The sequence below is a fragment of the Crinia signifera genome, chromosome 6 (genome assembly GCF_055691185.1).
Source record: "Crinia signifera chromosome 6, ASM5569118v1, whole genome shotgun sequence".
NCBI classification, from domain to species: Eukaryota; Metazoa; Chordata; class Amphibia; order Anura; family Myobatrachidae; genus Crinia; species Crinia signifera.
Window position 1 is genome coordinate 250,104,007 of NC_139222.1, and position 15,361 is coordinate 250,119,367.

At 43.8% G+C, this 15,361-nt stretch overlaps 1 protein-coding gene across 4 annotated transcripts in view; it reads left to right on the forward strand.

The window, feature by feature from the left end:
* Positions 1–15,361, forward strand: part of ADGRA1 (adhesion G protein-coupled receptor A1) — a 570,817-nt gene that overhangs the window by 334,776 nt on the left and 220,680 nt on the right. For 3 of the 4 annotated variants that reach the window (XM_083149304.1, XM_083149300.1, XM_083149302.1), the window contains 2 exons: positions 8,526–8,733; positions 9,544–9,752. In XM_083149304.1, coding sequence (XP_083005430.1) covers positions 8,526–8,733; positions 9,544–9,752 — 417 coding nt within the window. Of the gene's footprint in view, positions 1–8,085; positions 8,230–8,525; positions 8,734–9,543; positions 9,753–15,361 lie in introns of those variants that run through there. The other variant, XM_083149303.1, reaches the window with a different exon arrangement.

Consider the following 15,361-nt stretch of genomic DNA (forward strand, 5'->3'; position numbering starts at 1 on the left):
GGGGACAGGTTGTATATCATGCCCTACCATCCATTACAGTGTGGTGGAAGAAAACACGTCAACCTTTTCCATGTCGACATAATGCTTTTGTCGAACTAATTATCATGTCGACCTTTAGTGGTCAACCTAATGACTGTCGACCTAAGTTCTGTCAACCTTATGACCCATACCAAATCTTATGTGCCATGGTGGATTGTGCAGGCTAGCAGGTGGTGCAGGTTAGTGGGTGGCACAAGGATGTCGTTTAGCATTCCTATCATCAACCTACAATGGACGGGCCGCTTTACTCAGGAAGTGGATAGCAGTGGGTAGAGCATGCAGCCTGCTCGGAACTTGCCTACTCTTAGGGAAATACTCAAAATTCGGGGGGTTTTCTACCTTAAACTGGCCATACATCTACAGATTGATTGTCAGATCTGGCTGGTTGGACCAAAAACCCGGTAATATCTGAGTGACAGGTTTTGGCAGTTTTCCAGGATTTCAAAGCAAATGGTCAACTGTCATTTGCTCTCATCCATTACCAGCCAGATCAGACAATAAATCTGTAGATGTATGGCCAGCTATAGGCTACTGTGAGTATCTGTTCAATTATTGTAGGATATGAGCATGTGCAAGCGGTAACCAATGAGGCCAGTGATTTTGCACTGGCCCGTCCCAACTGTCATTATTAGTATATTTGTTCTTTCAATGTCCCTATGCTATGTGCAACAGATCTGTCAGAAACTGGCTTTCCTTCCCCATGCGCATGACTCACACCCACACAAGTCAAGGTGGTTCCATACGTTTGCTTTGCGACTGCCCAAATGGATTTGGTATGAAATCCTGACGGTCAAAATCCCGACAGGGTCAAAATCCCGAATGGGTCATAATACCGACAAGGACAAAATCCCGACATGGACAAAATCCTGACATTTAAAATATCGTCAAGGACAAAATCCCGACATTTAAAATCCCGACATGGTCAAAATACCGACACATAGAATGTGCTGGTGAAACTGTCAACATGGCTTTGGGTCGACAGGTTGCGAGGTCGACATGGGTTTTTTCACAGTTTTTTGACCCGAATGTTGACACAGTCCACATGGACACAGTTGGAGGTGAACCGCAGCCCCTCGCATCGTTCGCTTCGCTCGCGATGCTTCGGGTCACGGTGCCTCGCTGCGCTCAGCACACTATTTTATTCTCCCACCACACCCTAGTGAATGGTAGGGCATGAAATACCGCCTGTCGGCACATGTCGGGTCAAATAACTGTGAAAATACCCATGTCGACCTCGCGACCTGTCGACCCAAAGTCATGTTTACAGTTTCACGTGTACATTCTATATGTCGGTATTTTGACCTTGTCAGGATTTTAAATGTCAGGATTTTATCCTTATCGGTATTTTAAATGTCGGGATTTTGTCCTTGTCTGTATTATGACCCATTCGGAATTTTGACCCTGTCCAGTGGCAAACGCAGGATTTTCAGAAGGGGGTTTCCAGAGGGGCGGAGCAAAGCACGGAGATGGACACTTAGGTGACCCAGTATTTGCCGGGTCAGTTAAAGTATTATAGATAGACCAAATGTATATAAATAATAAAAACAAATATATATATATATATATATATATATATACATACATACAGGGACATCAACAGCAGTGTAGGCCCCTGGGCATAGCAATGTATTGGGGCCCCTACTGATCCTCCAGCGGTAGGGGTGGGGGAAGCTTTGATGTCCAACGGGTGGTAGTGGGTATTATATCAACCGCTCTGCATGTAGGGCCTGGATCAGTAAATTCCACTAATTACCCCTTTACTGCACAGATGGTGAGAGAAGGGGGCATTGGGCTGAATGAAGGGGCCCTGATAAATAACTTCCAGGGTGGTAGAGGATGTTTAATATGCAGAGGAGGGGTGTATAGTGGAGTGGGCTTATTATTCATAATTTTCTGGTGGGAGGACAGCTTGCTTCACTGCAGATATCTCCAGTTCCCGGAAATAGATTTCTTAGATTTTAATCCCACCTACCAAATGGTATTGGGGACTAGGGGATCAGAGTTCAGGAGGCGGAGCAATCTGCCAATGAGTACAGTATATAAAACTACATACCAGGTGTGTGGAGCTGGAGCAGTAACCAGCTGCTGGAAGGCTGATATCTCTGGTTCTGGGAACAGTAGAGACAAGCTGCTTGTGTCTATCAAAGGGGGAGAGTCCCAGCTTTTGGAATATACCCTCAGAAAAACTCTAAGTCAGACAAAACCTGAAATATCTGACTGGGAAGAGCAATTAACAGGTTTGGATGGGGACCATTGCTTTGAAGTCAGATATCTCCGGTTCCCAAGAGCCGATTTTCAAAATTCTTGCACCTATGGAAAGAGGGGACCCTCAGCTTTCAGAATAGGGCAATTAGACTCCTGGGGGGGTTTCTGGGTACTCAGAAACCCCCCCTGCGTGCGCTACTGCTGTCGGGATTTTGACCATCGGGATTTTCACTGCATCTCGCCCAAATGCCTCCCGAAATGCCCCTTTTCATAGATAGACGAATCAGTGGCCGACTCAGAATAGAATGGACATATGCAAAACTGTGTAAAATATCCTCTACAAAGACTGTGAAGGGAGATCAATGCAGTTGTGAATCAGCCTCACACACTGCCCTGCTCTGCATCAGTTCCTTTATCATCATATAAACTACAGTAATGATTCTTGTATTAATTATTGGCTGTATAGTACTGTCTACCTCTCACCAATTAGTGCAATATTGTTTGAGATGTTTGAGGTTTAATTTGTTAATTAGACCTATCAGGGGAACGTAAAAAAGATGTGTTGCATATGCAATTACTTCTACTGTATCTCAGGAAAGTATTACAGCTATAGTATGTATGGCTCTGCGAGGAAGCATAGTTATGGTTTATCTAGGCTATGAGATAGGCGACAGCTCTGTAATCAGCCTGCTGACAGGTGGAAGGTTGCATCTGGTGGTTGTATGCGACCACTGTGTGCTTCCAGTATTATACATACTGGCTGGGGAATGTGTTTCACCTCAGTGTCAGCAGATACACCGGTCTGGCTGTGGCGGGCATACTTACTGTATGTGCAGCTTAGCTGTGGCTCAATCACCTTGTCACGGCATCTAGGGATGCCTGTACTAGTCTGCTCTCAATCCTCTGTCCGCTGAGCCTTGGACATACCAATATCATGTCCACAGGGAAAGCAGAAGTGAGAAATCTGTGTGATTGCAAAGCTGATTACCTCATTGCTCGCTCTCCTAACACCTGAATAGTGCTGGCTGTAGAGGCAGAACTCTGGGAGGCAATGGAGTCATCTGCCGCCGGGCTCCTGCTCCCAAGGGGGCACCTCTCCTGCAAGTTTGAATCAGTTAATTGAAAGCCATTGATATCACTTCTGTGGCTGACTCCCCCTCCCAGCAGGACCATAGAAGTCACAGTTTATTTATTTTTAAACATAATATACATTACATACATATATATTTACTGTATGTAAGGTGCAGTGTGTGTGTGTGTGTGTGTGGGGGGGGGGGGGGGGCACCAGTATTTATCTTGCCTCCGGGCAACTGGGACGAACTTACGCCACTGGCTGGCGGTAATCCAGAACCTGATTTTACTGTCAAAATATACACATTCTGCTCATGGCAGCAACTAAAAAAATTGCAGCTTACACCTTACACGCCAGAGATCTTGCGCTGTATGGCATACAGAAGATCAGTGAAAGACGACACATTTTTCAGTGTTGCTTCAGTTTGGGGACAGCTGCCCCGAAAAGCAGCTGACCCTTCGATCATTCGACACTTCTACAGCAGTGATAGTAATAGTTAGTGGCGCCTGTATTGCCTTGTGCGCATGCATGACCTGTGTTCATTCACTGCCGATGCCTCGTCAAAGCCCCGGACCACCTTCCCTTTTTGCATGTGGAATTGGCCCATAAACCATTTGAGTGCCAATATCTCTGTGAGAGATGTACAAAATATCGGCTAAAAATGCCAGCGCCGCTCACATTTGTTATATAAATTAGAATAAAAAATGTGTAAAAAAGATTGTATTTCCTATATAAGGTAAACATTACAGGTCATTATGATGAATAAAAAATGTTTGCTTGCCAATTTTCACACCAATTTTGACAAATTCACTTGGCACTCAAAGAATGACTTCCCCCCTGGTGTGTGGTTACAGATTGTAGAAATATACTTGATTCTTTTAGATTAGAACTAGACATTTATTTGGCATGCTGTTTCTGGGCCTCAGCCATTTCCATTTGATACTGTACCACAATAACTGGTAATAAATAATAAATAACAGCTGCCAAAAGAGACAGTATTGTCTAACTAAGCCTGTTCGGATCCTGAGATCCCACCATGGTGTGGTAGACCACATACCTCCCAACAGTCCCGATTTCAGCGGGACAGTCCCGATTATCAGGGCCTGTCCCGCTGTCCCACCCGTGGGCGGCAGTGTCCCGCGGTGAGGGGGGGCTGTTGGGAGTCCCCCCTGTCGGCTGCTAAACAGTGGGGAATAAACGCTGTGCGCATGCGCACAGCGTCTATTCCCACAGCCAGGGGGCTGGGGGCATGGCTAGAGGCTCACAGAGCCTCTGGGTCATGCCCCGATAGCGGCAAAATGGGGGCGGGAGAGCCGTGAGTATAGGCCACGCCCCCCGAAATTTCCGGCGTGTCTCCGGCGCGCGGCAGCAGTGTCCCGCATCGCGCACTTCAGAAGTTGGGAGGTATGGACCATTTGGTGGAAGGTGGCTGCGCAATGCTTACCTTAAAATAAAGGACTTTGAGCTTGTAAAGCCCAAGTGGATTGATGAATGTTGCCCTGCCCTTCTCATCGTATCTCTCTGGCCAAACCTACATATCTGCAGAAATGATTTCCACCATGGGGACAAAGCTACTATCTATAGTTGGTTTTCAGCTCATCTACTTGAGATGATTTGAGTAGCAGCCGAAGTAATTTGGTGGTTGTCTGTGCAGATCTTGATGCTTTTGTCCTTTTTTGAGCACCAACACAGCAATTGCATCTCATATCCCTTTTCACGCTGCACTTACAACCCGAGTTATTGCCGGGTCTCTGCCTAGTCAACCTGGGTTGGATTGCGATGGAAAGCACCATTCCTCGTAACCCGGGTTGGCCAAACCGGCAATTAGCCCCAGGTTATAAAAAGGGTTAGTATGAAAATTCTGGACCCGGGTTAGAGCTGGGTCAGAACCGGGATCAAGATCCCGGGTCCGACCTGGAATTGCAATGTGAAAGCAGCATTAGGGGCAATGGGAGGTAACTAAGGCCGTTTTAGCCAGCCTTTCATTGGTTTATTATATCATTGTTTTCATTAACCATGAAGGGTACAGTATAGGCCACTGATTGGTGAACTTGTGGTGATAGTCACTAGATGTTACTGCATACTTTACTATATCACCAATGGGATACCAGTTGGACTTGCACTACCACTATACTTTGTTTGGTGACATGAAGGATGGGATTTGACCAATTACATTTTCCATATTTGGTACATATACTGTAAGTCTACATGCCCACTGCAGATGGTGTAATTGGCAGCATGTAGCACTATGCTATACTCCCTTCCCTGGCTATGTGTGGAGATGGAAATAAGCCATCTGGAACAGGTTCTAGAGTCTTTCTGGAGCTTTATTATAAAGTCCACAAGGTGGTCCTTATTATTAACATCCCCAACTATTTCAGACACCGTCAAGCAGGCACAGAACCCTCTTCTACACAATAACATGTTGTGCACCTCTATCTGTCCCTGTTCCCCCATACCAAATTTCTTATTTCATGGGAAAATGCTTAAAAGGGGTCAATTTGATTACTCACACAGTCCATAATACCCCTTTCACATCGCACTTTTAAAATGTTATATTGCCGTTTTTTTTCCATTTTAAAACGTTTAAGGCTGCAATGTGAAGGTGCCAGAGTTTATTTACCGGTTAAAGTTAACCGGTATTTCAACACGGTTAAAAAGCAGAGTCCTACACGTTTCAAATCCGTTTTTTAGGCAGTGTGAATGGCTCTATTTCTATTGCTTGAAACGTGTCCCTTGGGGGTTAAACGGGTTGAATTTGTGAATGGTATTAAATGCTTTTTAAAACGGTTTTCACCTGCAATGTGAAAGGTCTTAAGGTTCAGACCCGTTTTAAAGTCCCATTTAAGAATACAGGGTCAATACCCGTTTCTGCAATGTGAAAGCAGTATTAGCCTGCTAATTAGTGTTGTTGAATGAACAAATATTTAAACTCTCCATAAACCTCTCTGCATGAATCCTTCCTTGCATGGTGCTTCCAGATAAATCACTAGTTAACACCACCCAGCTAAACACTACCATGTCTAGTCGATATGTTTGGCATCAGTGGATGACTTATTGGTTAAGGGGGTTATTCTGGTTCACTTCTTCTGGCAAATTCCTTCTCAGATGGACAAAAACATGTACACTGCAGGGGGCAGATGTAACAGGTGCATATAGAATTAGATTTGGGTGAGTTCTTTTGTTTCTGTGCAGGGAATATACTGACTGCTTTATTTTTACATTGCAATATAGATCTGACTTTGAAGAAAACCCCCACCCAAATCTAACTCTCTGCACATGTTACATCTGCCCCACCTGCAGTGCACATGGTTTTGTCCATTTGAGAAGGAATTTGCCACTAAGAGTGAACTAGAATAATGCCCTATGTGCACTGCAGGTGGGGCAGATGGAACTTGTGCAGAGAGAGTTAGATTTGGGTGAGTTATTTTGTTTCTGTGCAGGGAAAATACTGACTTCTTTCTTTTTACACTGCAATATAGATCTCACTTTGAAGAAAACCCCCACCCAAATCTAACTCTCTCTGCGCAAGTAACATCTGCCCCACCTGCAGTGCCCATCTAAGAAGGAATTTGCCAGAAGGAGTGAACCAGAATAACTCCCTAAGTCTGTACCACAACACCCCCCACATTCCTATGCATTGCTGACCGGGGTTCCCCCTCCTGGTGGATAGTGTATAAGTATAATGTACATAGTGAAAATAGTTTTACTGGCAGTCTTTATTGAATATATTACTTTGAGTACTGCAGAACTTCTTGATATCCTTGTGGCATTTGTGACTGCTTTCCTACAGCACATCCCGAAAGAGGACTCAAGTCTTCTTGTGTCTTTGAGGTCCACAATTAAAATCCCAATGAACTAACTAGTGGAAAAGACTTAGGTATATCTATATTTCTTCTACCAGTGTGATAGCAAAGGAAAGCACAGATTTACTTAAAGTGACAAAAGGAAACATGGCAGGGACAATCCAGTAGCTGATGGCGAGAGACTGCATTGCTGCTCAGGCAGACAGAGAGGTGTAATACAGTACCATAGACGTCAATGCTGCCTTGATCTATATTTACACCAATATGTAACAAGTAGGTGGTATTATGTCATAGACCTAAAGCTGGTGACAGCAGACACAATAAGCTGTAGTAAGAGGATGCGTTAAAAATCAGCATCAAATAATCATGTCTGCATGTACAGTAAGTGCTGGCCCTACACTTTTACCTAGGGGAGATCTACTTCAAATTGTATCAGTAAACTTGGTAATTGCACATAATAGCACAAGGCATTGGATAATACAAATAAGTGTATGGCTTAGAATGGGGGGGGGGAGGGGGGTGTTCTAATGTTCTGCTCCCTATGCTTGCAGCAAATTCCCTTTCAATATGCCTCTCTGTGAGCATCTCCGTGATTCTGGGCTCTCAATTGTTTTTAAAGGTCTAATTCTCGTGACGTCTGTCTCCCAATGCTCTCTCTCTCTCTATTCTGTACCAGAGAATAACAGGAGAAATAACCCCTTAGCACCCAGGCAGTCTGCGTCCCTGGAATCCCCCCCTCTCTCTGATGATAAATAAGATGTATCCGTGGATCAGACTGCGCCTAAATGTTCTCCGTTTCCTGCTTTTAGCCACTTAAGCTCTCCCACCGTCTTGTGGCAAGTCCTGGGTACTAAATCACCGTGCCTGGCAAGGCTGTCATGCCTATTAAAAATGAGCAATGTGTTGCGTATCATAAGTCTGTACTCACACAGCATTATCATATTTAGATGTTTGCAAAATGACTCCTGCGTCCCTTTTAAATCCCTGCTTTTGTTATAAGGCATTAATAGAAGTTGTCTGATTCTGTGCTAAGCGAAGGAGAAAACCTGGTAGAGATTGTCTCTTTAAATCAGATCTGCAGTGTTGATGGACCCTCTAGAAGGCATGGTAGGAACCATTCTCACCTCTGCAGCAGGGAGCTTGACCATATAGACGTGCACATGCGAGGAAAATGCTTTCCCTTTTAATATGCACCCTACCAGTCTTATTTCCATGGTTACAGCTCCCGCTTGTATGGTTGCTTCCATCCTGCAGGAAAAAAAAGGAAGAGATCACATATTTTTAGGGTTGTAGTTTATAACGTATTGCAAGCAGTCCTGTTGTGACTTGCATTTTCAATTTTCCTTTTTTTTTATCTCCCCCTGTTCTCTCTCTCTCTCCCTCTCCCTCTCTCTGATGTACAGAGCACTGTAGCCGTCGCTTCCATTCATTTGCCACAGTCTGCCTTTGCACAGTCTCCTTCACTGCAATCTGTTGATAACTCCAGTTGCAAGCTCCAGTTTATTGTCTTTCGGAATGGAAAACTCTTCCCGATCACTGGGAACACATCGACTCTTGCAGATCAGGGGAAACGTCGGGCGGTTGCTACACCAGCTCTGCTTTCTAAAATAGGTAAGTTGCTCCTTTTCCATCTCCTCCATAACATAAAAAAGTGCCTGATAGCATGTGATTGCAGCTGGGTAGCGGGGACAGGGGTACGGAATAAATGTTAATGCAGCCATTTATTTAGGGGTGCCTATAAACATGGTCATGGTCCTGTTAAGTTCCACCGCTGAAATAAACAAAAAAAAACCCCAACAAGCTCAAAACATACATTTAACAGCGTGGTAGCCTAGATCACATAGAAGGATCAGGAGCCAAATGTAATAAACAAACGGCTTTCATTTGAAAAGTAACAGTTATTGCAGTTCAAAAAAAAAATGTGTGGTTGTATCATGCTTCTTGCATATTAATGCTATTCATGCAGTTGGACCATAAGATGCATCCTCATCCAATTGGTTTATTATGTTGAACATAGAGTAAATCTGATTCACATCTGTGCTCTTCATTTTGCATTGTAATTGAAACATACTAGGTAGACTTATGGCTGCAGAAGCCGGCTATCATTTCCAGTGTGAGTCATAAATGGCTAGCCAGAATTCGTATAAGAAGATGCTCTGCAGTTGGGATAAAAGGAGAACCCCGCCAGTATTAAAAAAAGTATCAGCCCAGTTAATTAACCTCAAACTTTTCCAGATTGAAATATAATCCTTGCAGACACTGCAACTCTGAGTGACAGTTATTAGATCCTATGGGATTGTACAGTGTATGGAACGATTGTGATAATCCTACAGTAATCCGTGCCGAAGAATGTTTTGATTTTCTTACCGTGAGAATCAAAATTGATTTTGACTTTGATTTTTTATGTATTTTATTTTGCAGATGGCTACAATTTTGGAAACCTCACTGCCCCATTGACCATAAACCTGAGACACTTTAAACGGGGTGACGATCCTATCGCTGCTTTTTGGGATTTTGACCTTCTCGATGGACATGGGGGCTGGTGCAGAGAAGGCTGCCACATAATTACCTCTGTGGGCAATATAACCACCATTCAGTGCACTCACTTCGGTAACTTTGCAGTGCTAATGGTGAGTACCTTAATAGGGACCAACCAGCTAAATAAGGTGATAATTGTGCAGTGAACGATGTGTTAACAGGCGCTACCAGTAGCCAGCAGCCACTATTTCAATTTGCATTTGATTTCCCAGTGAAAAAGTTAATCAGTGCTGAATGATCGAGCCCAAGAGCTGACTCCCTTTATCATTTAACCCTCTCTTTGCTGCAGGACAAGCCCTGCATAGCTTTGCAACGTGCTGACGCTTATGAATGGATTTCCAGCTGGCCTCTCTACAAGATATTTGCAGAGAGTTGAGGGCAAATCGTTCAGCATCAGACAGTTATACATTGCAGGACTGCACCCGAGATGCTTGTCTGCTTTGTTCCTGCCTTGCTCTGTGTTGATCATACTAATTAGTTGCAGGGATACCGCAATGTTGAATCATTTAATAAATGGTGGAAGGTTAGAATTGAGAAACCCCCCCTATGTTGTCTGTTGCAGAATGAAGTGGCAGGGGTTGAGCATCTCCTGCATTTATCGTGGGTTAAATAACAACCGTCTTATATTTATTGTTTGTACGATGAAAGCTTTGGCTGAGAACAGATCCATGCTGCTGTAGTTCCAACAGCTAGCAGCTGCATGTACTGTATGGATAGCTTTCATTGCAGTCATTTACTATCCCTTACTGTGCCTTGACTGAAAGTTCTATTTAGCGTATACGTAGTGTAAAATAAATATACAGTATCTATCGTACAGTAAATATATATATATATATATACAGTATGTGTGTGTGTGTTTGTGTGTATTTATATATATATATATATATATACACTGTATATATGTGTGTGTGTGTGTGTGTGTGTATGTATAAATGTATATATATATATATATATATATATATATATATATACATATATTTATATATATATATATATATATATATATATATCACAGCGACAGTAAAAGAGGAGACTATATTTACTTGCAGGTTCTACATCTAGATCTCTGTATGGGGATATTTTCGTTTTCATCAGACTGATGTCAGTGGTTCTGTTCCTTGGACCTATTGCAGTCATTGTGAAGGAACTGCAGCAGATGTACTAGTTGATCATTACGCTCAGGCTGTTTGCATTGAGTTCTGCTGTTTTCTATGCGTTTGGTGAGGACAGGCACAGACGACAGTGATATTGTGAGGACGTGTGCAGAGAGAATTCCTGGCTGCTGCAGTCAGTCACAGCAGAGACGTCAGTGGGTTATGATGAGAGGGGGCTATGACCAATGCCTGACAATTTATTCATGTGATTATTATTGCTATGAGGAACCCAAGTGATTCTGTCTTTGCTAGAGGGTCATGCATGGAGTTTGTAGGTTTTACAGAAAGTTCCCTGGATCTTTTCACATCAATTCATACGAAATATAAAATGTTAGCAACGGACATAAATAAGCAACCTGTGGCTCTCCAGTTGCTGTGGAACTGTAAGATCCGGCATTCTGGTCCTTGTAGTTCCACAGCTGGAATGTCACTGTTTGCCTTGCTCCAGATGAGGAACAAAAGGTTCTTCGCCTCTCTCAACACAGATATATATTATGGTTCAATTATATTGTTTTCATTTTTTGTTGTAATGAATAGAAGATGTTTTTTTAATGTCATTGAAATACAATTTACGTGACTGCAGTGAGTTCCCCCAATTACTATGTCCAGTTGCAGTCTCCCACATGGCTAATTTACATAGTCTTCATCTGGCTCAGTGGAGTCTGTGAGCACAGAGACCTACAGAGTGCCATTAACAATACACAGATGAAGCAGACTTCGGTGCGGCGGTGGCATGCTCTCTCAAGATGCGATTAATCTGGTCAGATGCAGTTAATTGGAGCATTGTAGTGTAATACTTGGGGAACAACTGTTCTCTCATTTCAGCGCACCTTGGGGGGCAGATTATGCCAACTGGACCTGCAAAAGTCATCTCTGACTCCATCTCTCTATTATATACAGCATATATACAAATTTATTTTAGGATTTAATATAAATTGCTTTGGCTTGAACATGTGTGTGTTTTCATTGTACACCTGTATGTGTCTGATGTCCATCCTGACCCTTAGAAGGGTGCACTGCTATCCTCTAAATCCATTTTCTACCATAGCTGAATTCCCAGGGGCTGGTGTAAAATCCCATGCCACAAACCAAGGAGATGTACAGTGGTAGGGCCAGTTACAAGCAGCAATAACGAAGTTGCACTTGCGATTGGCTCTTTCACTCACACACACCTACTACCACCATTACTGAGGGAAATTGTTGATGCTTCTGAATTACAGCACCTTCAGCTAGGATAGGGAGAAGCTTAGGAAGAGTGATCACACCGGTGCCATTGTAGCTCTGAAGTACAATCGATGAGTTAGAATTGGAAACAGTTGGCTCATAATTCTTGGCCTAGTCTCCCACCGGTGTTTGATCCTGTAGCTGGCTCATCTTCCAAGAGTCTGTTGTCCTGGGAACCCCCCCCCCCAGTAGCACACGCAGGGGGGGTTTCTGAGTACCCAGAAACCCCCCCAGGAGTCTAAGGGATCTAGACTAAAAGCTGAGGGTCTCCTCTTTCCAAGGGTATAAGAATTTAAAAAATCGGCCCTTGGGAACCAGAGATATCTGACTTCAAAGCAGTGGTCCCTATCCAAGCCTGTTAATTGCTTTTCCCAGTCAGATATTTCAGGTTCTGTCGGACTTTTTTCTGAGGGTACATTCCAAAAGCTGGGACTCTCCCCCTTTGATGGACACTAGTAGCTTGTATCTACTGTTCCCAGAACAAGAGATATCAGCCTTCCAGCTCCAAACACCTGGTATGTAGTTTTATATGCTCGTTGGCAGATTGCTCTGCCTTCTGAACTCTGATTCCCTAGTCCCCAATACCATTTGGTAGGTGGGATTCTCTAGTTTTTCCATTCCAATATAAGAAATTTATTCCTGGGAACTGGAGATATCTGCAGTCAAGCAAGCTGTCCTCCCACCAGAAAAGTATGAATAATAAGCCCACTCCACTATACACCCCTCCTCTGCATATTAACCCTCCTCTACCACCCTGGAAGTTATGTATCAGGCCCCCTTCATTCAGCCCAATGCCCCCTTCTCCCACCATCTGTGCAGTAAAGGGGTAATTAGTGGAAATTACTGATCCATGCCCTACATGCTGAGCGGTTGATAAAATACCCCCTACCACCCGCGGGACATCAAAGCTTCCCCCACCCCTACCACTAGAGGATCAGTAGGGGCCCGAATACATTGCTATGCCCAGGGGTCTACACTGCTGTTGACGCCCCTGTATGTATATATGTATGTATATATGTGTGTGTATATATATATATATATATATATATATATATATATTATTACTTATATACATTTGGTCTATCTATAATACTTTAACTGACCCAGCATATACTGGGTCACCTAAGTGTCCATCTCCGTGCTTTGCTCCACCCCTCTGGAAACCCCCTTCTGAAAATCCTGCGTTTGCCCCTGCCCCCCCCCCCCCCGTTTTCCTGCACGGCAATCCAGCCAGGCGGATCATCCGAGGGATATCGGGCGGACCTCGTTCCAGCAGCGTGAGCAGCTTTGCGTTTGGCTTATATATCAAATCTTGTTTGCTTTATTGTGATGTACCTGGGCTCCTGTGTTTTACCCTATTAAACGCTTTTAATGCACTATGGAGCGCACCTTTCTTTCCTTTGTGGCATATATGTATATATATATATATATATATATATATCTATGTCTAGTGTCCGTTGGTGTGTCTCCGAAACACTGCCATGTGTTGGTGTAGTGAAACTACATCTCTTTCTTTCTCAAACATGTACAAACACAGAGGCAATAACAAGGTAACAGGCTAGCTTTCGAAGCATTTGCTTGGAGTGGGCTTGCTAGTAACCACATAACTGCACATTTTCATCAGCATACATTGTGCCAAATTCACAATGGGAGTAATTCTACAAGTACTGTATGTTGATTGTCCCATTGGATTTGCGGCCAGCCAGGGAACGTAGATCCAACAAACGAACTTAAAAACAGAGTGAAAGTAATGTAGTGTAGTATGTACAGAAAGTAATAGGAATAGACTCTGCTTTTATCAGGTATAACTGACAGTCAGTTCTTAAAAGGGTTCTGGTGAGGTGGTGGAAGTCAACATTTGTAAAACGCAACCGAATCTGCTGCGCTATATAAGTAACTGTAAATGAGATATTGCAGAGGTTACCAAATGCACTCCCAAGGCAGACTAATGGCCAATGTTTTAAGTATACCAATGGTTCGGCAAAGATGGTTCAATCATATTGGCTGAGGTACTAGTTCCTGAAAGTCACATGTGGCCCTGCATTGAAATATTTTAAGGTTTCTATTGCTTTATTGTGATTTACCTTAAAATACTAATTTTAGCTTTATCAACTAAAAATAATGTGGACATTCTGGATAGCAATGCACGAGCCATCCTTAAAAAGGAGTGGGTGCCCCCAACAACTTATGCTCCAGTTGCTATTGGTTGACAGCACTTTCCCGCCGAAAATAATAATTGAGTCAGAGATTCGAATAGAAGGCCAAATTTAGAGTACTGAGGAAATATAAGGCGGGGGAGGGGGGGAGCTTCCTGCAACATAAAAGGAAGTGCAGATATTCAGATTATCCTTAAATTCTATACCAAATCTAGCCTCCCCCTAACATGATAGGCTGTGCTAAACCAGATAACCCAACCCACCTCAGGGGGTGTCCTGATAGCTACAGCTAGCTGCCAATCATCACAACAATCAAATTCTCTTATCTGGTTTTGGGCCTACCAGCTGTCACTTCATCAAAACCTGGCCTGTTAGGGGTTTAGTACAGGGTTGCCGACTTTCAAAAAATCCTCTCCGGGAGAAGCCCGGAGAGGATTCTTGCATTAAGCGTTTTGGGGGCGGGGCTTAACTGTGACGTCATTAAGCCCCGCCCCCATTACAACAAATAGACAAAATAACAGTTATCCATGGAGGGGGCGGGGCTAAAACGTCACGATTGTGACGTTTTAGCTCCGCCCCCTCCCCTGAGACCCGCGGATTGCGGCATATAAATGCCGCGATCGGGGGGCTCAGTGGGGGTCCCCCTGATTCCGGGAGGGTTGCCCACCCTTCCTGGGGCCGGGAGGAAGGACCCGATTTTCGGGAGACTCCCGCAAATTTCCTGGAGGGTCGGCAACCCTGGTTTAGTACATAAACCTCTTAGGGTGCCTTGAGATCTACATTTTGGAACCTCTGAGCTAGTGATAAAACTGACAGTGTAGGAAGAAGAATATTGTATGGTGAATGGAAAGAAGACACTAAACAATAAAGTAAAAATAAAATATTAGAGAGGTTTGTGGTTCTATGTGACCCACAGGGATACGGTCATTTGGTCTACAGCATGATGGTCGACAAGCATTAGATCGACACCATTAGGTCGACATGGGGATAGGTCAACATGGGCATACAGTAGGTTGAAATGGCTTTAGGCAGACAGGTCATTAGTTCTACACAAGCATTAGGTCGACATGGTCTAGGTCGACAGTCAATAGGTCGATATTGGGGTTTTGACGGTTTTTTGAGCCGACATGTGCCGACAGGCAGTATTTCATGCCCTACCATCCACTA